The sequence below is a fragment of the Physella acuta genome, unplaced genomic scaffold (genome assembly GCF_028476545.2).
Source record: "Physella acuta isolate Inbredline_101_S28 unplaced genomic scaffold, ASM2847654v3 ptg001383l, whole genome shotgun sequence".
NCBI lineage: Eukaryota > Metazoa > Mollusca > Gastropoda > Physidae > Physella > Physella acuta.
The window spans coordinates 24,003-49,754 of NW_026732898.1; the positions used below are offsets into that span (position 1 = coordinate 24,003).

The 25,752-nt window shown below is 36.9% G+C and overlaps 1 protein-coding gene and 1 non-coding gene across 9 annotated transcripts; one reads left to right on the top strand and one right to left on the bottom strand.

Moving 5' to 3' along the window:
- Positions 1-526: 526 nt before the first annotated feature.
- On the bottom strand, positions 527-25,752 carry LOC131927217 (uncharacterized). Of its 8 annotated transcripts, none has more exons than XM_059282959.1 (13): positions 25,492-25,752; positions 23,254-23,391; positions 15,282-15,438; positions 14,675-14,717; positions 13,092-13,262; positions 11,828-11,955; positions 9,598-9,733; positions 8,599-8,783; positions 7,614-7,685; positions 6,365-6,491; positions 2,779-3,129; positions 2,173-2,247; positions 527-1,325 (listed from the first exon to the last, which is right to left on the bottom strand). In XM_059282959.1, the coding sequence occupies exons 3-13, from the start codon at positions 15,417-15,419 to the stop codon at positions 1,306-1,308; spliced, it is 1,446 nt and encodes a 481-aa protein (XP_059138942.1). In that variant the 5' UTR covers positions 15,420-15,438; positions 23,254-23,391; positions 25,492-25,752; the 3' UTR covers positions 527-1,305. The 8 variants fall into 8 exon arrangements, with proteins under 8 accessions (XP_059138942.1, XP_059138943.1, XP_059138944.1 ...); XM_059282960.1 differs by lacking the exon at positions 25,492-25,752 and adding an exon at positions 22,928-22,973 and having other exon boundaries at positions 23,254-23,664; XM_059282961.1 differs by lacking the exon at positions 25,492-25,752 and having other exon boundaries at positions 15,282-15,428; positions 23,254-23,664.
- Positions 8,908-8,989, top strand: Trnas-cga (transfer RNA serine (anticodon CGA)). Its single transcript has one exon. It is a non-coding gene; the product is annotated as a tRNA-Ser (tRNA).

Here is a 25,752-nt window from a genome sequence, read left to right on the forward strand (position 1 = left end):
CATCATTAATTGTGACAACACCATCAATGACGACAACAGCATCATTGTTGAAGCAACTCACAGGTGAGAAGCTGCAGTAGAGTTCAGTTCAACAACCTCAGATGATCAACTCCTCCACCCACCCACCAAACGTTACAGTTTATGACGGCACCGCTGACGTCAGACCCTCTACAGAACAGAGAGGAGCCGAACTCTAATTGCCGCTACCACCCGACCACACCACCCACTAACACCAACAAACACATAACATACATTTGATTTATTTATTTCCTTGAAGCTTTCCCCTAAATAACGTAACTAAATTGTGTACGTTTGTTAAAGCTTTTGTTCTTCAAAATTCTGAATTTTCATTTTGGTTTTAAACTAGTTTTATTAATTAAGCTATTCCTTGATTATATCATTTGTCTGCGGAAGTAAAGTCTACTTACCAGAACATAAAAGAGTTTTAAATGAACCTAAAATCTCACCAAAAATAACCAACACCAACGAAACATTTAAAAAGAAATAACTTGTATTAATATTATTATTTTTTATTGTACAAATTATAAAAATACGATGTGGGATTTGTTTTTCAAAATTAGAAAAAGAAATTTAAAAAAAAGAAAATATAGTTCACTCAAATATAGGCGAAGTGGATATGTTGTTGGGTACAATCAAAGCATAGTGATACAATAAGCCGAATCTAGATTTTATAATTACTATAATGATTATGCTAAGATTAACATAGATTTAAATGTACTCGAGAATTACAGTGAGTATATTTAATGTGCGGAATTAAACAGTGTAATCAACATTTACAGGTTGTTTGATTCGTAATTACACAAGGTATACAGCATGGCTTAAATAGAACTTTTACTTACACATTTACACGTTAGTTACAGAGACAAATCAGTTTAAAAATATTAATTACAGCAACTGATTAGCTAAAATGTTTCAGTTACTGAATACCTGAAAATAAGGTACATCAATAGGTTAGCTAAACGTAAACTCTTCAGTACAGTATAATAAAACATGAGGTACATGAAAAAGTTTGCTGAAAATTAGCTTCATCAATAGGTTAGCTAAAAATTAGCTTCATCAATAAGTTAGCTAAAAATTAGCTTCATCGATAAGTTAGCTAAAAATTAGCTTCATCAATAGGTTAGCTAAAAATTAGCTACATACACATGTTATTGAAACATTAGTTACAGAAGTAAGCTAAACATTAGCTACAGCAATAGGTTAGCTTAAAATACTGGCTGCTGGTTTGAAAGTTGTGGGAGGTTCTGGGCTGTCAATCACTGTAGCCGGTCAGTGATCCACCAATCACACACTCAGTATTGGCTCTGTGAATCATCGAATTGAAGCATTAGATGAAAGGAAACATTTGTTTACAAACAACAGATTGGAAACGTTAGATGCTGGAAGAAGTCCCGAGTTCGAACCCCACGGGCAGATAAGGCTCGATAGCTGGGGACAGTAACTCTTCTCCAAAATCAAACAACTGCTGCCTTGTAGTTTGTTCTTGGTTAGACAAAAGCTATGGAAGCAAATACAGAAAGAAAAGCGGGCTGAAATCCGAGCCTAAATGGCGCATAACCAGTTGACACGTAATACTTAATTGTGTCCTAGGAAATCCCTTCCACTTCCAACAATTAAATTAAGAACGAAAAAGAAGAAGAAGAAGAAGAGCAGCTGAAGGAACCAGATATTCAAATTGTTTACTGAAATGAGAAAACTGGCTAGCGTTGTAAATTTTACCTAATATAACTTTCAGTCTAGAGGTAAAGATAGAATGAAATAGTTCTGGAATAAATCTATACACATCATTGTTTTGGAGTATACTTAAAATTTCTTCGAATACATTCATATTGTAGAATATTGAAAAAACCCACTAATTTTCTGGAATTAGCCTAGAACTTTTCAAATATTTTGGCATAAATCTAGAACAAACAAATTTTGCATGCGGGAATCTAACACAGACATGTTCTGTAGAGAATCTAGAACACATCTATGTTCTGGAGTAAATCTAAAACACATCTACGTTCTGGAACAAATCTAGAACACATCTATGTTCTGGAACAAATCTAGAACACATCTATGTTGTGGAACAAATCTAGAACACATCTATGTTCTGGAACAAATGTAGAACACATCTATGTTCTGGAACAAACCTAGAACACACAGACTTACCAAATGTTTTAGAAAGATCCTGTTTGCTCTGCGACCGAATATCCGAGCTGTTTTCTGAGGCCACATCCAGATGTACTGAAACACAAACCAACTCATGTATAAACCAACATACACATCACAATAACTACTACTACTAATATCGTTGTTTTTTTTAATTAAAAAAACATACTTTTTTACATAAAAAGGGAGATAACTGTTTTTCCACTTTAAAAATAAACACCAAGTGGTTATCTCCCTTGATTTTGTTTCCTTTGTGTTGTCTCCCTTTCACTATTACTATGTCTATATATCTGACTGTAATTTTTTATTTCGTACTAATTAGCTCCATTGTCTATGTAACACAGCCTCTTATCCTGAGTCAAGTTTCAGTTAATTCCCTTTATCGTGTTCTATTATATCACAACTAAACACCATAATTTACGGAATTTTTTTACCCCACAGGAACATTTTAAAATGTTACCTCTCCTTATGATATTTTTTTCCATTTCGAATGATCTACTCAAACGATACCACCAAGACTTAATATTTATAACCCTAGGGAAACATTAAGGATAGTCACTAACCCTTTATTGAGTTACCTCCCTTTACTAAACCACCAAGACTTACCAAACTTATCTCCCCTAGATCCGTCAGAGCACAGCTGTTTCCTGTAAACAAACACCACGGCTAGCACCAGCACCAGCACACACAGCAGCCCCAGCAGCACCACCAGCACCACCAGCGTATCCTCCATCACGTGATCTCCCAGGGTCAAGGTCGAGTGTGAGGCCACCAGAGGGCGGGTCGTTTTGCGATCGTCCTTGACATCTGTCTTGTCGTGAGATTCGAACTCCTCCCCTTCAGGCATGGTGGTGATGCGGGTCGATCTGGAACTTTCTTCAGGACCGGATGGTGAATCATCATCAGAGACTGGATCATCCATCGACGTGGTAGGCCTCATCTTGTAGGCATCAGAATCTGGTTTAATATTCAACAAATTAAAAACGTATAAACATATATATATATATATATATATATATATATATATATATATATATATATATATATATATATATAGTGAAGGGGGATGAATGGGGGTGAATGTTGTTATTACTTGGTACCCTATCCCGTTCGTCCTTGTTCAGTTCTCTTGCTTGGTGTTCACAACAATATATATATATATATATATATATATATATATATATATATATATATATATATATATATATATATATATATATATATATATATATATATATATATATATATATATATATATATATATATATACATATATATATATACATATATATATATATGTATTTTTTTATTTATTTATTTATATATATATATATATATATTTATATATATATGCCTATATAAATATACACATATATATATACACACACATACACACGCATATATATATATATATATATATATATATATATATATATATATATATATATATTGCTATAAAGATTGTTGCAATAATTAGGTTTGGGCAAAAGCACTATGGGTTAAGTAAGAGTGAGTGTGTTTGCAGGAAGGGATAGTACGTTACATTACTTAACTAAAGACAGTTGACAAAAATAGAATCAACACGAATATATCTTGAAGTTGTATGTAGCGGAGAGGTGGGGGTGATACTCTACTTTAAAAAGTCGTATTTTTTAAAAAAATATCCTATAGATAGGTTAGTGTCCTGTCTGTGTCGATGACTATAACAGTGGCGTAGGCAAAGGTGGGTTAGGGGTTATAACCCCTTTCATGGACCCACCCCCCCTCTCTCTCTCTCTCTCTCTCTCTCTCTATATATATATATATATATATATATATATATATATATATATATATATATATATATATATATATATATATATATATGATTTTATACATTGGAAAGATGTCTGAACCCCTCCCATGACCAATTCCTGGCTACGCCACTGCTGTATAACGTGATCTGTTGCACGTAGCAAGGTGATTTTAGTCAAATGGTAGCTAGTGTGTGACGTGATGCACTTTTTTTAGCAGCAACTATTTTTACTCAAGAAAATATATTATGTAATTAAAATTATTCAAAAATATTAAACCATTTGACTATGTGCTTGTTTATCGGAAATGGTTTATTTTTAAATCACGAAATTTATTTTTAATACTAACTTTTTTTTATAAACGTTTCCAAACAGTTTTCTAAAAATACCTTTAACACCCCCTCCCCCAACCCCCACACACCAAACCCAACCCACCATCTTCTGTTTTGGTTTTATTCAGCAACCGCTAAAATTACGAAGACAGATCTCACAACAAATTTTTGTTGTTTACTTTTTTTTAACAATCTATCTCTGTGCAGAACTGAAATAAATCAAGGAGCAGACAGCTTGCTGACGTCAGAGTGACGTCTTTCTTGCAAGGTGAACCCGGATGTTCTCGCGTCTGTCAAGCTTGAAAGAACATTGTGGTGTGGGGGACACGGATCTTCCTGTTTCCGAACCACGGGACGTCGGCCAAATTATTTTCAATGGGGTTGAGATTATTTTTTGTAAAGGACGGCGGGGGTTAGGGAGATGGGTCGTGGGCTGTATGGTCAGGGAGAGGGGACGTGGGGTCGTATGTTTAGGGAGAGGGGTCCTGTGTCGTATGGTTAGGGAGAGGGGTCAATGGTCGTATGGTTAGGGAGAGGGGCCCTAAGTCGTATGGTCAGGGAGAGGGGTCCTGTGTCGTATGGTTAGGGAGAGGGGTCCTAAGTCGTATGGTTAGAGAGAGGGGCCCTAAGTCGTATGGTTAGGGAGAGGGGTCCGGGTCGTATGGTTAGGGAGAGGGGTCGTGGGCCGTATGGTTAGGGAGAGGGGTCAAGGGTAGTATGGTTAGGGAGAGGGGTCAAGGGTCGTATGGTTAGGGAGAGGGGCCCTAAGTCGTATGGTCAGGGAGAGGGGTCCGGGTCGTATGGCTAGGGAGAGGGGTCAATGGTCGTATGGTTAGGGAGAGGGGTCAAGGGTCGTATGGTTAGGGAGAGGGGTCCGGGCTGTTTGGTTAGGGAGAGGGGTCAATGGTCGTATGGTTAGGGAGAGGGGTCCGGGCTGTTTGGTTAGGGAGAGGGGTCCGGCCCGTATGGTTAGAGAGAGGGGTCCTGTGTCGTATGGTTAGGGAGAGGGGTCCTGTGTCGTATGGTTAGGGAGAGAGGCCCTGGGTCTTATGGTCAGGGAGAGGGGTTAAGGGTCGTATGGTTAGGGAGAGGGGTCCTGGTCGTATGTTCAGGGAGGGGGGGGGGGGGGCAAGGGCCGTATGGTTAGGGAGAGGGGTCGTGGGCCGTATGATTAGAGGGATTGTCGGGTCAGAGAAAGGGGTCTGGGCTGAAATTCCCGAAGTAAAATAAACGTGTGGGTGCTGTCAGTGTTCACGAGACATAACTTTTTATTTTTAGCAGTTGAATGACCCCGTCACACCACACCATTACTTTACGGGAGAGGGATGGGGGGGGGGGGGGGGGGTCATACATTCTTGTAATGTCTTCCATTTGACCCTCACGCACATTCGTTATGCGCCATACACGGATTTATTAAATAATTCATTATACATTATAAAAGTATTACACAGACTATCTCACCGATATGCGGATCTAAGGCAGTGGTTCTTAACCAGTGTTCGTTCGAACCCCATTGGGTTCGGTGAGTCGGTCTCAGGGGTTCAGATGTCAATACACACACCCGACTCATATGATTTACGATCAGAATTATTTGTCAGTGCCATGCGACAGCACGGCATAGGTATAAAGTGCGCCAGAAAATCATATCTTAATGGTTTTGTTAACACAGTGATTTTGATGCACACGTTAATTGTGTGCAACAATAAATGTTCTAACTGCGATTTGAATTTGGGAAAAAATTTAATTTTATTTTCACTATGTAAGTAGGGTTCTTTGAATGCGCATATCAAGCTGGTAAGAACCACAGATCTAGGGGTTTCGAGGGGTTTCGTGCTGGGAGGAGGGGGGAGGCTTTTATATATATATATATATATATATATATATATATATATATATATATATATATATATATATATATATATATATGTGTGTGTGTGTGTATGTGTGTGTGTTTGTTTGTGTGTGTGTGTGTTTGTGTTTAGAAGTCTTACCCACCCCACGCACCTCAACCCCCACCCTTACCCCAAACACAAAATCTGTGGCTGCCAATGATTACACTGAAATTACCTGTGAAGTTAAGTCCCATCCAAGGTGTAATCGTTGTGCCGCAGACGTTCGAGCAATATTTCTCCAGGTCAAACTTCCAGCACAGACACATGCCCTCTACATCCGGGTACGGGTCTCGAACACGCACCTACATTTGTGTGGAGAGTAGACATTTTTTTTTAACTGCTAGTGCTAAGCTACGGCATAGTTGACGGACACATTATACACAAGCGAAATAACCAATAATGACAACAAGGAAGTGACTTGCTGGTTGCTACAATAATGTCATATAAACGTTCATAATAACAAGGTTTTATATAACTATAATAACAAGGTTTTATATAACTTTGCACTATAAAGAAGAAAAAAAGTGCTATCTTTGAAAATATAAAAAGGCACCACTATTTAAATAACTTTAAAGAAAGGCGAGGGTCCCTGTAATGTGTATTGAATACCCTAACAAATTTCTATGAGCAACCCACGCTTTTCTTTATGTTATAAAAATATTGGTACCTTACTTTATTTTTAGAAAAAAAAATGTTCTTCCTTGTTGTGCAGAACTATAAAAGCTTGTTATTTTATTTTTAAACTGTTTGAAATCAAATCGCGTAGTTTACAGCGCGAGTGTATCAAATGAATGTTCTCATGTGTTGTAGTTTTTTTTTTTAAAAGTACTTCTATATCGAAATCTTTACTTTACTTTTAAAAAATAATTAAACATTTTATTTTGTCAAAGTTTATGCCACATTGCATTGTCATCGGGTCTTGACCTAGATCTACATGGGTGAAATTGCGTTAGTATTTTTTGGCCCTAGATTAAAACAAAAAGTGCCGAATATGATTGTTTTCGGAATCTATTTTTTTTTAAATTGTAAAATATCAAATTTTTAAGTTTTAATTGTAAATACATCTGTTAAAATGTCTGAGTTTTTAAAGTGAAGTTCTCCCTTCAGGCTTAACAATCTATAGCTAAGGTGAAGTAGAGTTGTTGTAGTCAGCACTATTCCCTACCGCCATACTTTCTGTCACTTGTGTCAGGTACTCATTAGAGCTGGGTAGACTCAGCACACTCTACAGACTCATGCCAGTAGTTCGGGTATGGTGTTTACACGTTCTATAAAACATTTTATAACTCGGCTTTCCGGAAAAGTAAGTGCTTCCTGTTTCACTATACAGACCACACCCCCAGAAATTTTTTTCTTTGTAGTAGTGTGAAATACTCGAGGATGAATGAATGAAATGTAATTCAACTTGACTGTACTAAACATACCAGGATCCTGTAGATGTCGGTGATGAGGTTGTCGAACCTGACTGAACCTTCTGGCTTTTCGTCTGAGTAAAGCTGAAATTTTTTTAAAAATATACACTTGAATAGACCTAGAGTCTATAGCTGTAATTTTGTCGTTGTTGTTGTTTGTTTCTTTTTTCTGTATGTAACATGTTTAGTCATATATTTTTCGTGTACGTGGAAATTCTATTTTCTAACTTCAAATGTTGGCTTCAAAGGTTTTTTAAAACTATTTGACAAGTCGAAGTTTTAAAGTCCTCTCTGTTAGTAATGTTGGACAATACTGTCGTACCAACATATAAACCCAACCCTGTTAAATTAGACTCCCCATCCGCAAAACCCAACCCCGCCAATCAGGACATATCAATCCCTAAACCCAACCTGCCACTCAGAATACACCAACCCCTAAACCCAACCCCGATACTCAGAACACACCAACCCTTAAACCCAACCCGCCACTTAGGACACACCAGCCGCTAAACCCATCCGCCATTCAGAATACATCAATCCCTAAACCCAAACTCACTACTAAGAACACACCAACCCCTAAACCCAACCCACCACTAACAACACACCAACCCTTAAACCCAACCACGCCACTCAGAATACACCAACTCTAAACCCAACCCCACCACTAAGAACACACCAACCCCTAAATCCAACCTCGACACTAAGGAAACCGAACCCTAAACCCAACCAACCACTAAGGACACATCAACCACTAAACCCAACCCCGACACTCAGGACACACAACCCCTTTAACCCAACCCAACCCCACCACTAACAACATAACAACCCCTAAACCCAACCCACCACTTAGAACACACCACCCCCTTTAACCCAACCCCACCACTAACAACACACCAACCCCTAAACCCACCCCATCACTAAGAAAACACAACCATTAAACCCAACCCCCCCCCCCCCATAAGAACACACAACCCCTAAACCCAACCCCGCCACTCACCTGGTCCTCATGCTGCACTAGCAGGTAAGAATTGTCCTCGTCGTAGGACCTCTTGAGCAGCAGGACATCGTACAGGGTCAGGTTGTAGGCGGTGGGGGAGAGGGTGAACCTCACGTCCACGGTCCCGTTGGTCCACCACTTGACGGACACGGATGGGGACCATTCCCCGGGGGTCGAGCCGACGCCTACATGTTGATAAGGCAAATATTGTTAGCTGCTTTGATAGGGTGGACGTGGAGCATTGAAATGGTAAAGCGTGGTTATTAAAAAGAGAAGAAAAATTCTAAATTGAATTTGAACTCGCAAGGCGTCGCGGTGGCCGAGTGGTTAAGGCGTTGGACTCGAAATCCAATAGGATTATCCTGCACAGGTTCGAATCCTGCTCGCGACGATAATATTCATTTTTAGCAAATAATTCCATGCTTTAAATATATAAGTTACATATCTTACTTGATATCATCGTATCTTAATAATACTAAAAACTAGATAGTTTATGACAAAGTGTAAAACATTTATACACGAACGCATTTTTTTAATTTTGTAAAAAACAAAAATAAGATTAGACTTTAGATAATATCTGTGATAATGCAATAGAATTTAATAAATCCTTGCTTTCCATCTCACCCTCCCCCACCCCCTTCAGTCTGTAGCTTGTAAACTAGCTCATAGTGTTAACGAAATGAGCTAACTACCCCCTTCCCATATCACTCCACCACAGAGATTTTCCAAGGAACCTATTAACTTTCCGTAGCACCCCCTTCTCCCCTATATATCGTGTAGTCTAGAAGATTCCATCAACTCACGGTACCCCCCCCCCCCCCCCCGTAGTCTAGAAAGTTCCATCAACTCACGGTATCCCCCCCCCCCCCTCACCCCCGTAGTCTAGAATGTTCCATCAACTCACGGTATCCCCCCCCCCACACCCCTGTAGTCTAGAAGATTCCATCAACTCACGGTATCCCCCCCACCCCTGTAGTCTAGAAGGTTCCATCAACTCACGGTATCCCCCACTGGTCTGGAGAAGGACTGGAACTCTGGGCAGACTGGTCAGGCCAGGTGACAGAGGCATGCTGGCCACTGTGACGTCATAGTTCGTGAACCGTGCAGCGTATTGGATGTCGTGGATGAACTTCAACTGTAGAGCAAATAATCCAGGATTAATTCAGTAACAGGTTTGGAAATAATCCAGGATTATTTCATTCAGTAACAGATTTGGAAATAATCCAGGATTATTTGGTGTCAGTAACAGGTGTCGAAATAATCCAGGATTATTTCATGTCAGTAATAGTTACAGGGCAAATAATCCAGGATTATTTCATGTCAGTAATACCTACAGGGCAAATAATCCAGGATTATTTCATGTCAGTAATAGCTACAGGGCAAATAATCCAGGATTATTTCATGTCAGTAATAGGTGTGGATTAAGTGATCTATGATTATTTATTAGCAATACCAACTACGGATAAAGTGATTTAGTATTTATCCCACGTTTTTCATCGCTTATAGTAGAGTGATCGCTTGCATTATTGTGATGTATAGCGTTTATTTTCTACTTTTTAGTTCAATCAGAAAACGTGGGTTTTTATAAACTTTTTTAATGATTATTATTAGAAACTTTCAGGTTCTCATTCAGGAAGACCTGGGTTTGTTCATAATTAGTCTTTTTTTTTATTTTTATTTGGTGAAACTATGCAACTCCAAAAGTCATGAATCGGCGAAAATATTCTTTTAAATGACAATACAAAATTACACAAAATAAAATCAGTAAATTTGCATATAAGAACCATAAAAACAATCGTTCATATAGCACTCAAATCTGTAAATGAACATCTAAAAAAACCTACATCTTCCCCCTTCCACATCCATTGTATTTGCAGCGGGACTGATTCGATTAGCAACAGAGGGTAAAGCCCTACTGCATTTTACTGCAGAATTTTGTCCCGGGGGGGGGGGGGGGGCTAATGCTTAAGGTGGTTATTGACAGTGGGGGAAATTCCTCCAGGGGAAGTAATAACGACAGGGGCGGGAACTTTTCGGGGGAGGGGTAATGTCCTATACTCTATTATATTAGCTATAATCTCTTAGTTGAAAATTATTATTTTTAATTAAAACACTTCATCATTTCGATTTGTCTTCCTTAAAAACATATTATACAACCAAATTCATTAACCGCCAATTAATCTTAAGTACTTACACACTTAATAAGACCTAACACAAAGGCGAGGAGGTGGAAATTCCGTATGAAGTTTAAGAGATGAGCAAGAGCAGGGAAATACCAAAGTGTGAACGAGGAGACGTGACACATAGTTCGTGAAGTACAGCGGTAATTACGTTTAATTTTAAGATCGCGTTTGGGTTTATTTCTGTTTGGTGTGGGTAGCTAGTTTGGTGTGGGTTACATCCTTGATTTGTTTTTATTCGGAGACGGTTAACTAGTACTTAGCCAGTGGAGATGCCCTTAGAGCAAGGGTCGGCAACCTTTTGAGACGGAAGAGCGAAAAGTTAAAATTTTGACTATTTCCCAGTTTTTAAAGAGCCACTGACATTTTTATTTCAATATTTTATTACTTTGTTAGGAAAGGTAAATAAATTATCAAAAAATAAAAATACAGGACTATCCCAATCCTCTTTAGAAACTGTTAATTTTTTTTAAAAACTTTTTTACGGATAATACCGGCTTAGTAGGTGTCTACCATTAGCCAGGCAGGCCTCAACACGGCAAACTCCGACTAACTGGCTAGGATATCGGCTTGATTACCCTGTATCGATCCCTTCTGTCCTTTGGTTCTTACCGGTTTTATCTTCCACCACACAGAGCCCAGGTGGTAGTGGAGTGGGGTCGGATCTGGTGGGGGTCGAATCTGAGTAACAGTATTTAATGGGGAGTCGGGGGGGGGGGGGTAACAGTAATAGTTCTTGCCGGGCGCCGATATGTGTCACTACGTTCTGTCTTTTTTCTAGTTGTAGGTTGACGATAGAGTAGATATTAATCTCATCTCAAACCATTTTCTGACAAAAAATCAAAACCTTTTTGCTGCTGTAGGCTATGACAAAATATTTTATACCTTTTTGTGATAAAATATTTTATACCTTTTTGTGACAAAATATTTCATACCTTTTTGTGACAAAATATTTCCTACCTTTTTGTTACATATTATTTCATACCTTTTTGCTGCTGTAAGCTGGGACAAAATATTTCATACCTTTTTTGTGACAAAATATTTCATACCTTTTTGCTGCTGTAAGCTGAGTTGGGTTTGAACCGGAACAAGCGACAGAGCAGCTCACGTTGTCCATTAGCGTTTTTGTAGGTGGCCTTCAGTAGATAGCCGTGTGGCGTGTTGGTGTTGACTTCTGCTGAGAGAGTGGTGATGGTGTAGGGTAGGCAGGGAGGTATGGTGGGAGGAGACAGAGAAAGGGAGGAGGGAGGTGATGGTGTATAGTAAGCAGGGAGGTATGGTGGTGGGAGGAGACAGAGAAAGGGAGGAGGGGGTTATGGTGTAGGGTAGGCAGGGAGGTATGGGTATGGTGGGAGGAGGCAGAGAAAGGAAGGATGGAGGTGATGGTGTAGGGTAGGCAGGGAGGTATGGTGGTGGGAGGAGACAGAGAAAGGAAGGAGGAAGGTGATGGTGTAGGGTAGGCAGGGAGGTATGGGTATGGTGGGAGGAGGCAGAGAAAGGAAGGATGGAGGTGATGGTGTAGGGTAGGGTAGGCAGGGAGGTATGGGTATGGTGGGAGGAGGCAGAGAAAGGAAGGATGGAGGTGATGGTGTAGGGTAGGCAGGGAGGTATGGTGGCAGGAAGCAGAGAAAGGAAGGAGGGAGGTGATGGTGTAGGGTAGGCAGGGAGGCATGGGTATGGTGGGAGGAGGCAGAGAAAGGAAGGATGGAGGTGATGGTGTAGGGTAGGCAGGGAGGTATGGTGGCAGGAAGCAGAGAAAGGAAGGAGGGAGGTGATGGTGTAGGGTAGGCAGGGAGGCATGGGTATGGTGGGAGGAGGCAGAGAAAGGAAGGATGGAGGTGATGGTGTAGGGTAGGGTAGGCAGGGAGGTATGGGTATGGTGGGAGGAGGCAGAGAAAGGAAGGATGGAGGTGATGGTGTAGGGTAGGCAGGGAGGTATGGTGGCAGAAAGCAGAGAAAGGAAGGAGGGAGGTGATGGTGTAGGGTAGGGTAGGCAGGGAGGTATGGTGGGAGGAGGCAGAGAAAGGGAGTTGATGGGAGGATAGGGGGTGAGGTGGAGAAAGAGGGAGATGGGAGAGAAAATGACGGCTCATTAGCAATGTTTTATAAAGAAGATCAGGGGAGGGGAGGGGGTAACAAATAGGGTGAGAGATGAGTGGATTTTAAGGGAATAATTTCGACGATTGAACTGCGTGTGTGTGTGTGTGTGTACATGAGTGTGTGTGCATGTGCATGCGTGGTTTCATACATCCAGGTATTTAAGACATCGTCAAGCCAATGTTTATAAACCACCCCCAGGTAAACTAAAGCTACCTGTCGCCGGTTTCTCCCAGGTGACGCGCACGCCTGGTATGACATCATCATTATAAGGACTATTCAAACTGATCAGATCAACATTGATCGGGTCTTCGATTGTGTATTGATCTCTCGGATAGCCTTCGGGCAAGGAGGAAGAGTTTAAACTCTGTACAAAATTGCGGCAATCTATTTCAGAAAAAAAGAAAACATAAAGAATTAATTTTTGTTCGTGATTTTAAACAAACGAACAATGCTGTTCAAACAATAATGTATTATATGAAACCCAAGCAGTAGCGATTATTATATGTAAAAACATTTTCTGAACTTTAAGCTCGACTAGCGCTTCAGCTTTAGTGTTTTTGTGTTGTAGGGGGAGTACAGTGATAATAGAGCATGTCTTTGATAACCCGAAAATCACCAGCCGCCTATAGCTTTACTCAAACGTCATAGGCTGATAAAATAAAACCTTGATGGAAAGAAAAGGGTGATCGTGGCTTTTGAAATGGGCAGAAGAATTGGTATATTTCATTGGTCTTTGGTGGGCATTGATTATGTGAGACTAGCAGTGGCGTAGCGAGGTCGGGTGTCACCCGGCGCGGCACTTAATAGTGTCATCCCCCAGAGGCGTAGCGACCCCAGGGACAAACTTTCAATTTTCTATTTGCACCCCCCCCCCCCTCAAACTATCGATTTACACCCCCCCCCCTCCACCCTTATCGGGATTTGTCAAATTTGCTCGTAAAAGACTATTTAACACTCGAATTAATCACTAAATTAAGTGGAATTATCATTTTTCTCTATATATTTTGCTATTTTTTGCCTTAGTGTCACCCTCTAAATGGTGTCACCCGGTGGCTAGACATAGTGAGCTCATTCTGTAAAGTTTAAGCAGAGTTCACTATTTCTCTGTTTTAATGTAAATAGACAAAATAACGAATTCAATTATTTCCGGGTACGGCGTGGTCGGGCGAGTAAGCGTATGATTGCTAACTCAAAACTCCCGAGTTTGAACCCTGGGCATATGAAGCTCGTTAGCTGAAGACAGCATATCATCTAAATATTTTGGAGGAAATTATCTTCTGTACTTTAATTAAAAACGCTAAAGAACACGATCAAGTACTAACAACATGTAAAACTATACGGTTCTTTTAATTAATATATCAATTCAAAACTAGACTCGAAATGAAATCCAATCTAAACTTTTTGTATAGGAACTGTGTGGTCGAATGGTAACACGAAAATCTCGGGTTCGAGTTCCGTGTTCAACCTAGGAAAGCAAAGCGGCAGGGAATAGTGCAGTAAAACAAGATCCCTTCAAATGTCGAGGTCATTGAATCAGGTGAGCACTGCTGCAACTGTCCCATGAGTCGACAGTTTCGAAGGGTACTTTACTATTTTTGATAGAAATATTTAATTACTAAACAAAAATAATTAAGTAATTAATGATGTCTATGTTAATTTTCACATTATAGCCGAATTCCATCAACGAATCAATTCAAATTTTTTTTAGAAAAGTTTTAAAAATTATTTTTCCCCACGAGAAATCCTTTTTTAAATTAAATTAATAATGGGTAACAAATTCATGATTATTAATTTACCTGCTGTCACGTATTTCTGTTCACACAATTCACTGCTTTCAATCTGTCAAGACATAAATAGATATTGAAGCATGTGAAGTGTTGTTACATGTGAGATATTATGCGACATGCTAAAATTGTTGCTATGTGAAATGCTAACAGTGTGAAAATGTAACGGTGAGAAAAATGTTGAGATATTGTTATGTACGTTAAATTAATTGTTACAAGTGTGAATATGTTACGGGGGAGAAAAATGTAACATGTTAGATATTGTTACCTAAATTATCTGCAAAATTAATTGCTACAATTGTGAAAATATTACATGTGATGTATTGTTACTGAGGTTAAATTAATTGTTACAATTGTGAAAATATTACATGTGAGATATTGTTACTTATGTTAAATTAATTGTAACAAGTGTAAAAATGTTACATGTGGGGTATTGTTACAAACGTAAATTTATTTCTAATGTAAAACTGTTACGTGTGAGGACAAAAAAAGAAAGTACAACACGTATTCTAGCTGTATAGTTACTCTAACACACACTCTCATACGTGATAACGCACATTATAACGATACCACTACAGAAGAACACAAGTACGTCCAAGCATTACTGTGTGTAGCCTACCTCAACATCCCCATCGAAGACCCTCAACTGGCAGTCAGAACCCAGGCAGTTGGCAAACTGGTAGAACCAGCAGACAATGACTAGAGTACACTTGGCAAACTGACTCAACGGTGCCTGGCCAGGCATTGTGATGCGCATGCCCAGAGACTGGTTTAATCTAAAAAAATAAGTATCCAGAAATAATTGAAAGCAATTTGACATAAAAGGCATACATGAATAAATACACATATATATATATATATATATATATATATATATATATATATATATATATATATATATATATATATATATATACATATAGATTTATTTATTTACTTATATATATATATATATATATATATATATATATATATATATATATATATATATATATATATATATATATATATATATATATATATATTCATAAATATAATATATATTCGTATATACATAAATATGTATAGGCCTATATACACGTTTATATACATTTATATATAAAGAATATATATATATATATATATGTATATATATATGTATATATTCATATATATATATATAAATACATGCATACATATATATATATAGTCTCTATATATATACATGTATATACAAATATATAAATATAAATAAATATATATATATGTGTATATATATATATATATTTATATATATATATATATATATATATATATATATATATATATATATATATATATATATATATATATATATAAACATATATATAAACATATATATATACATATATATATATATATATATATATATATAGGCCTATATACATACACATACTTAACGTCAATTCAACGTTATTTGAGGTTGGAAAAATGAAAATAAAAACACAATATATATGAAGCGATCTTGACCATATTTTGAAGAGCCACTTCAAACACTTGTAATTATTCAGGATTATTGTGATCTTATCTTGCTATGTTAGTAATCGCCACACCCCCGACCCGCTCACACATGCCTCGGGACCAACTACAAGCTATGTTGAATATAAGATCCTAGTTTTTCACTATCCAACTGCGACCAACTGCGTTTTGCCTGGCGAGTGGTTTGTATTTTCCGGGCAAAGTTTTGAACTCTTTGGGCCGCGAAATAGGAAGTGTATTATATGTTTGTATGGATGAAGACTGGAGTGTGTAGTTCGCTGTAAAATGTTGTATGTGTGTTATTCCCCGTCACCACAGTATGACCATTAAAGGTGGACTGACAATGGAAAGAGTGTGTGGTGGGGTGGGTGGTGAAGGGGAGGGGGGGGTCACTGTCATTCAACGTTTGTTTGTTTTTTATTCATAAAAATATCGGTTAAGCTGAAAAAGGTTTAATGTGTTTTTTATGGACTAGTAGAGATTCAAAATTAGTTCTGAGTTAGAAATGGGCGTGAAAATTATAGGCAGTGCTGTGAACAATATATATATATATATATATATATATATATATAGCTATCACTTAGATATTGAACCATGGTCACTCATAGCTCCTTAAAGTTCTTTTCAAAATAAGCCTTTAAAGTGCGTGTCTTCTGCTCTCCCAAAATCTCTCACCTTAAACACAGACTCAACTTTGAGTTACAAAACCAGGAATATGAGTGGAGAAAGCTGAGATGAAAATCATGAGCTGAAATTGATGATACACATGGAATCTTGGTGCACCAATTAATTTTTAAGCTAAAATTGATGTAAGACATGTAATCTTGGTGCACCAAATGCGATGTAAGTGAAAATTGATTAAACACATGGAATCTTGGTGCACCAATGTTAACGTGTTGAAATTATGAAAAGAAGGCCAAGGTGGAACGAAAGTCAGAAGAAAACAATCTTACACACCCCTCTCAAAGATGGTGTGATAATGGTGACGACCGTATAATCATGGTGTCACGATGGTGTTATGGTCTTTTGGTTCTAGTAGATAGCAATCATTAATTATGTTTAAAATCTAAAGAAAAATTTAAAAATCTAATTATGTCAAAGTTCACGTTAAATTGCATTGTCATCAGATCTTGACCTACGTGTCAAGTTTGAAATAAATCGGTTCGGAAGAACTCTTTGAAATTGTGTTCGCGAGTTTCGATCTAGAACGGACGTACAAGAGGGAACGGGGTGGTCAAATGAGAGAGCTGGTACTTTACCTGGAGATAGCACCCCATAGAGGAGTGAAAACTACAAAATCAAACAATTCCTGGCTTGTAGTTTGTTTTTAAATGGACAAAAGCTACGGAGGCAAATCCAGAAAGAAAAGTAGGCTAAAGTCGGACTCAACGAGCCATAAACGCATAACATCTTGATATATAATAACTTATTGTGTGGAAGAAAATCCCCTTCAGTATTACAATTAAGAACGAATAAGAATAAAAGGAATCAAGCTAGATAAAAGCTTCTAAAACCGCGCCGTATAATTATACAGTATCAATAACATATAGGTCTTCGTCTTTGACTATCTGACTTCGAACAGAATTCATGTTTATAGGACTAACAAACACATTTTTTTTACTTTTAGTAAAATAATAATAGTCTAATATTTTAAAATATATCTTAGATCCTGAGTCCACTCTATACTTTGCCGACCTGTGGCTTATACAATTTATACTACTAATACATCCGTCCTTTAAAAAAAAATATCTAACAGTATTGAAACTTTCGTTGTTACAGCGATATTTACAATACTGGGTTTTCTTATCATAAAATGAAAAGTTACGCACCTACTGAATAAGAGCTGGAAAAGTTACGCACCTACTGAATAAGAGCTAACCACAGGCGATCAGATTTGACGTGACACCGTTAAAGTCTGCTTGCCTGTCTATTTCAAAAGTTTTATACGTATATTTATATCCCGCTGCCAAGCTATGCGTATTAAATATCCTGTTATCTTGATCAGACAGTACGTTTTATATTAAAAAAAAAACTTCTACTGCAAGTTCTGCGGCGCAATAATTTAATATGTTTATTTTTTAATTTCAAAACGGATCTAATGTTTACGCGGATGTTCGGTTCTTCCTACTTGCATAGAATTTGGCTTATAAAATATTTCGGTTTTAAGAAAATACAATCAGCAAAAGTTATCGCCCTTTTGAAACAATAGCGACGCCAGGGGAGATATGTATGTTCATGCACAATTAAAGCATTTCCGTGATTAGAGAAGATAGTAGAACAGATCCTAGGACTAAGTTGAGTAGATGATAACTATCTGGTACGAAACGTAAAAAACAAACAGGAGTTTAGTTCTCCGTGCAGTGAGGTGGTTGAGATAATAATCAAAACTAGAAGCTAGATCGTAATACAATGTGGGAAGTTAGAATATGTAGGCATTTATAGGGGCTTATATATAGTATATACTGATATATATATATATATATATATATATATATATATATATATATATATATATATATATATATATATATATACATGTTTACATATTTACATGTAGGCCCTATACATATATAATATAGTTGTGTACATATATATACATGTATACATATACATTAATATACACATAACACACATATACACATATTCATATTTATATATATATACACATATATATATATATATATATGTAGATATATAATATACATACATGTATATTTTTATGTATATATATACATATAATATATAAATATATATAAATTGGTTTGTTTATATATATATATATATATATATATATATATATATATATATATATATATATATATATATATATATATATATATATATATATATATATATATATATATATATATATCGAAACAGAGTCGTCGAAAATTCAAACGAACGAAACCGTTTAAATTATTAAAATTAATTTAATTATATACTCGGAATAGTAAAGTGTTCCATATTTTAAAAAGTCGATCATAAAATAAGAGAGTGATATATAAAACATTGAAGAATCGACTTACTTTCCTCAGAGCTTACTTTTTACGAAACACAGCGTGAAGGGGCGAGCCAGGTGAAGGTTATATTGTTTTAGGTGACAGTTTTCTTTCAGGTAAACATTACATAACACTATAGCGCGGTTCTATGTTCGATGATTCGATTGGCAATGTGTTGGTAAATCGGCTTTATTCAGGCTTTATAATGACATTAAGAATAAGGACCAGTGGCGTAGGCAGGATTTTCTCAAACTGGGGGCCACACCGGGTGACACCAATTAGGGGGGGGGGTGTGACACCAAGGCATAAAATTGCTAAATTTCTCAGAAGAAAAATGTATATATATATATATATATATATATATATATATATATATATATATATATATATATATATATATATATATATATATATATATTTATATATATATATATATATATACATGCTTTGAGATTATTGTGGGGGTTCCATCTTTCTACCCTCACGGGCCACCTACCCTCCCTCCACCACTCCCCCCATACCCTTCTACTTCACCGACCAGGATATAAATTGTTGATTCGCACCACATGCCAGTAAAATATAAGGTGCTGTAAAGTATACGAAGCCCTCCACAAACTTCCGACACACGGCCTCCAAAAAAACGCCTATGCATTACGTCACTGCCATGTATTATGAGTCTGTGCATTGCGCAATCGCAACACGGGGAATCTATGGCTGTATATACCACCCAGTCCACGATCTAGTGAATATCGGTTTGCAAACATAAAACTGTTTTTTTTAAACAACGTTCTAGTGTAAGAACTAGCACTTGAAGATAAAACATATTTACTCAGAGTCACATTTCTTTCTTTTTTTTAGTTTATTGTAATTTAGTCGGCAGTATCATGAGGTAGGGCTTAGTAGATAAGGTTTAAAGAGGGGTCATGCCGCCTATCACATACCAGGAGGTAATATTTTAAAGTCAGGATTGAAGGTCAAGGTTGCTTAGAAATAGGCTACTAGTACTTTGGTTCGATTAACCAAATACTTTACTTTCTAACGTGTTTCTTTTAACGGCATCGCATGTTTACAGGCTTTTTTCTTTTCTTATCTCATTTATTATAAAATTATTTCTTTAAAGTTATCCAGATTAATGCATATTAATCAACGTACAAAAAGTCGGATTTCTAATGTAATTAGACATTAATTTAGTCATTAAAAATTAATTTAAAGACTACTATAGGCATTAACAGGGATCTGTATGTAATTTACAGATGAGGCGTTCAAATGCATCCAAGTTTGATAAGTTGGGTGCGATCATTATTGTTGATAATAATAAAAAAAAATATTTTCGATTTTGCCTTCAAAGTGGTCGAAAAAATTCTTTAAAAAAAATAACTTATCCTGAAAATAATTAAGAAATGTAATACTTTCAGAATCAAAGTTATAAAAGTGCTATATCCAGAGAACTTTTTTTTTAAATATTTTTTTGAGTTTAACACATTTCTATTTATTTTTATCAAGACTAAAGTATAACCAGAAGTTTCAATTTCGAAAGCCAAACATTGATTGGTTAAACAGAAACTCCGTAATTAATCTTCTGAGAACCCACAGTTTAGTCATTACTACTCAACACTTTGACGATAAAATTTAAAATGAAATGATTTTAAAAATAAAACACATTACTTACTTCTACCATTTTTGTTTCTATTTTATATGATAAAGAGAAAACAACAATATAATTTGTTGTTTTTTGTTGTTTTTTTTTTAATTTATTCTAGTTACCTAAAATACTAAAAACATCAAATATATCCGATCTTCATTGTAGTTCGACAAAAAACCTGACAATAAATTTTTTATAACATTTTTTTCAAGCTAAAGTTTATTTTAATTTAAATTTTTTTACCACAGCCATGAAGGTAAAAATTGACAAAAACACGATTTTTTTCCACGTCAGCAATAGTTATGGAAGAATGCTGGTCAACTCGTTGATCTCCATTAGGAAAGTTTTTTATGGCATTTATCTCCTTGTTTTTTTTTTAAGTTTTTTTGGTCAATTTCTTTTCCTCGTAATAACAAACGCTGTCATCGAAACAAGTTGTCTTAAGTTAAACAAAGAAATAGAAGCAAGCAGTGTTTCTTCCAGACTTTTTTCTCCGGGAGGGCACTTGAAATCTTCGGGGGGGGGGGGGCGGTAAACTTTCTTCGGGGGGGCGGACACTGTTAAAAGTATATATTTTCTATATAAATTATATACATTTCATTTCGTTCGGGGGGGGGGGGGCGGTAAAAAAATTTCGGGGGGGCTTTGCCCCCCCCCCCCCCCCGAAGAGATGCCTAGAAGAAACTCTGGAAGCAAGTTTAGCAGTGGCTAGTTTTAAAATATTAATACACACACTATTCTTTCTAAATCTTTGTAGCATGTACCTTTTAAAAAGATCTCTGAAATTAAACTTCACTTGCGTTAATTTAAAATAGATTGTTGCACATTTTATTTCCTGATCGGAGCCCGTTAAAGCTGTATTTGGTGACGTCGATCTGACTGCTTCAAGAATAACAAATTAGGGTTCGAACTCTAATTCTTTTGCTTCTATATTTTTTTTAACTTGTTAAGTTTAATATCCAACACCGTTCTGCGCCGCATCTGATTAAATAATATACTTTTCTTTCGCTATTACATTGTACAAGGTTTAGTGCATATTTTCTCACTAAACATAATCTCTCTAATCTGAAGTTTTGATGGTATTAGCTATGGGTGTGGTGTGTGAGAGAATTATATTGTAGGTTTCTTTCCTTTTGCTTTTTCAGTTGGTGGGTTTAATGTTAAACGAAAAAAATGTAAAAAAAAACAAGTTAATTAAAAAAAGTCTAGTGACATTTGTGCGCAATTTCCTTATGTTATCTAAAAATAGCTCTGACGTATAATGTTGGGGTGCGTTCAAGCTAGAAGAACAATCGGTTTGTAGGTGTTTATGTAATTTTAAAATTTGTGACCGAACGAGAGAATATTTTTGAAAACTTTCTTCGGCAATATTGTTCTAAATTATGACAGGAATCGATTGGTACATGTTTCAAGTCGCTAAGTGGTCTGGTTGCCGAGATATGGGCCAAAAACTGCATTTTTTCAAGGTTTTTTGGCTTTTCCGGGAAATACATGAAAGAAACCCGGAATTTTTATGGCCTATGCTCATTCTCGTAACTTGCTTAACATAATTGCTTTTGGAACTAGTCATCGATATTGCTTCGTTGAAAAGGAGATACGACTTAAAGCCCGGACACACATTCATCCATCCATCCATCCATTCCCAGAAATGACGAGTTAATAAACGCAATTCTCCAGAATGGAAATTGCGCTAAAAACCATTTTAATAACAAGCTTTTATATTACAATAATGCTTTAAGAAGCAGGGGAAATAAGAATTTCCTAAGATTAATAATGATGCACTACTATTTTAAAAAGTATAAAGAAATGCGTGGAAATTAATATTATCTATGAAATAGCTTTAATAAATTTAAGAAATTACCCACGCATTTCTTTATACTTATTTAAATAGTAGTGCATTTTTCCACTTTTTAGTATTTTGTATACAGGCTTGTTACTAAAACGTTTTTATTTTAAAATGCCCATTCTTTAAAATGTTTACCACAATAATTCGTTTCCTTAAAAACAATTGGCACCAAATGAATATAGACAAAGTTCGCTCGCCAGTTTCCACCCATAAGATTAAAAAAAAAACAAAAAGACAGAGGAAGTAAGTTAAATAAAAGCTTGAAAAAAAAATGAGTATACTTTACGTTTTTCCCAGTTTGAGATTTGATTTGTTTCTAAATAGCAACTGAAATGGGATGTTAATTATAGAATATAAAGTGAATTACAACGCAAGATTTGAATACTTGAGTGTATAAGATGACTTCACTTAATCTTATCATGTCAGACTTCTTGAACTTACGTAATGAGATGACGAATCTATCAGATTTAATGGCTTGAGATTTAAAGATTAGTATTGAAGAGAACGTAAGAGAAAGCTGCTAAAATATTAGATGGATCGTTGAAATCAACAACCTCTTAGATGGATTTAAAAAGAAATTTTAGAATTTTAGAAAAATAAAACTTACGTGTTAGTTTTTATCGCTGATTGGTGACACAATCTCACTGGTGACACAGCCTTTGTGGTGAGACTAGCTGTTGGCGATACAACCTCACTGGTGACACAATTTCACTGGTGACACAACCTCACTGATGAGACGAGCTACCTGGTGATACAACCTTACTGGTGAGACAACCTCATTGCTGACACAGCCTCGCTGGTGACACAACCTTACTGGTGACTCTAACGGCCTGGTGACATGATACCGGCTGACTGGTGATACTCCCTGCGTTTTAAACTATCAGATAACACACATACACCATAGTTCACCCCCTGTATAACAGCAACAACCCTGATAAAATACAACCCGCCTATTACTGCACCAAAGACCTCTCCTGTTTAAATAGATCAACTACCTGCCGTACGCAACCAGAACATAAAAGGTGTGTCGCGTCGATTGTCTTATAAATACCTGGGTATCGCACGATCTGAGATTTTTTTTTACAACCGCGAAATCACACGCAAATAATTGTCACCCGCAGTTACGTTTTCGTTATAAATTGTACAGCTGTAAATTTTAGACAAGCTGGATTATTCATTGATTTTACGAGCAGGGACTTTTGAAAAACTGCGTCCCTCCCAATAGACGATTGTCAGTTAGTCATAAAAACGTGATAGAATTGATGATAGGGTAAACAGCGTTTCTTACTAAGTGAAGACTAGGCGTAACACTTAAGAATCGAAGGTGTGGTCGAGAGTTGGAGGTACCCATGAGAGTCACGAGTTCTGATCTCAGGGTCGTGTCTTGGGTGACTCCGAGTCCACCCAGTCGTAATATTGGAAAAACGTGCCGAGGTCACATGGAGCAGTCAAGCTCTACTTCATCTGTCTTGTTAAGTGTTAGATCCGAAAGGTTGATTTTATTTTTTTAATATCTAAGCCTGAGTTTGTGCAGAAGCCCCTGGTATTTAGGTTCCCAGGTTAGATGGTATTTAGGTTCCCTGGTTAGATGGTATTTAGGTTCCCTGACTAGATGGTATGTAGGTTCCCTGGTTAGATGGTAATTAGGTTCCCTGGCTAGGTGGTAATTAGGTTCCCTGGATAGATGGTATTTAGGTTCCCTGGTTAGATGATATTTAGTTTCCCTGAATAGATGGTATTTAGGTTCCCTGACTAGATGGTATGTAGGTTCGCTGGTTAGATGGTATTTAGGTTCCCTGGTTAGATGGTAATTAGGTTCCCTGTCTAGATGGAATTTAGGTTCCCTGACTAGATGGTATGTAGGTTCGCTGGTTAGATGGTATTTAGGTTCCCTGGTTAGATGGTAATTAGGTTCCCTGTCTAGATGGAATTTAGGTCCGCTGGCTAGATGGTATTTAGGTTCCCTGGCTAGATGGTATTTAGGTTCCCTGGTTAGATGATATTTAGGTTCCCTTGCTAGATGTAGATGGTATGTAGGTTCCCTGGTTAGATAATATTTAGGTTCCCTGGTTAGATGGCATTTAGGTCCGCTGGCTAGATGGCATTTAGGTTCCCTGACTAGATGGCATTTAGGTTCCCTGGCTAGATGGTATTTTGGGATCCTAGCTAGATGGTATTTAGGTTCCCTTGCTAGATGGTATTTAGGTTCCCTGGCTAGATTTTATTTAAGGCCACTGGCTAGATGGTATTTTGGGCCACTGGCTAGATGGTATTTTAGGCCACTGGATAGATGGTATTTTAGGCCACTGGATAGATGGTATTTTAGGCCACTGGATAGATGGTATTTTAAGCCACTGGCTAGATGGTATTTTAGGCCACTGGCTAGATGGTATTTTAGGCCACTGGATAGATGGTATTTTAGGCCACTGGATAGATGGTATTTTAGGCCATGACAGACTGGTACTTGGGGCCTCTAGCTAGATTGTAATTTGGGCCCCAGGTTAGATGGTATTTGTTTGCCACTAGCTTACCCTCTCAGGATGGTATTAGGTTCCTAGGGTGTTTTGTTTTCGAGGCCCTCCCTTGACTGAATGGCTTCGGCGCTCCTGGGGTAGTTGTCAATGAGGGTTTATATTAGGGTTAATGTTAGGTCAATGTTAGAGTAATGTTATCAGTAAATGTTATAGTAAATTATCGGGTTAATGTTAGGCTTAATGTAAGGTGTAATGTAAGGTGTAATGTAAGAAGAGTTTTAGGGTTAATGTTTAGGTTAAAGTGTTAAATTCACCTAGTATCCGTAAACGTATTAGTAATAGTAAATCTAAAAACTGAATTTCCGACTCACCTCAATGTCTTCGTTAGAATATAAATCAATTAATAAAACCAGAAGTCCTAATCCAATTCAAGAATTACACACACATATATTATATTTTATACCCCCCACAGTCAAACATAAACCGACACGACCGGTCAGTGTTGCCAAAAAAAGTAACCAAATTTAGTCCGATAAGGAAATTTAAACAAAAAATAACAATTAATTATCTGTTCGTGTGGTTTATTACTTCTAGCGTATACGCTGAAAAATGCGGAAATTTCTGTTAAATGG

Excerpts from the sequence above, each read along its gene's own strand:
- LOC131927217 (XM_059282956.1), bottom strand. The coding sequence starts at position 16,977 with ATGTCTTACATCAATTTTAGCTTAAAAATTAATTGGTGCACCAAGATT. Across the intron at positions 7,686-8,598 it reads TAGTGCAGCATGAGGACCAG|CTTTACTCAGACGAAAAGCC; the intron begins GTGAGTGGCGGG and ends AAAAAATTTCAG. Across the intron at positions 2,248-2,778 it reads ATCTAGGGGAGATAAGTTTG|TACATCTGGATGTGGCCTCA; the intron begins GTAAGTCTTGGT and ends TTTGTGTTTCAG.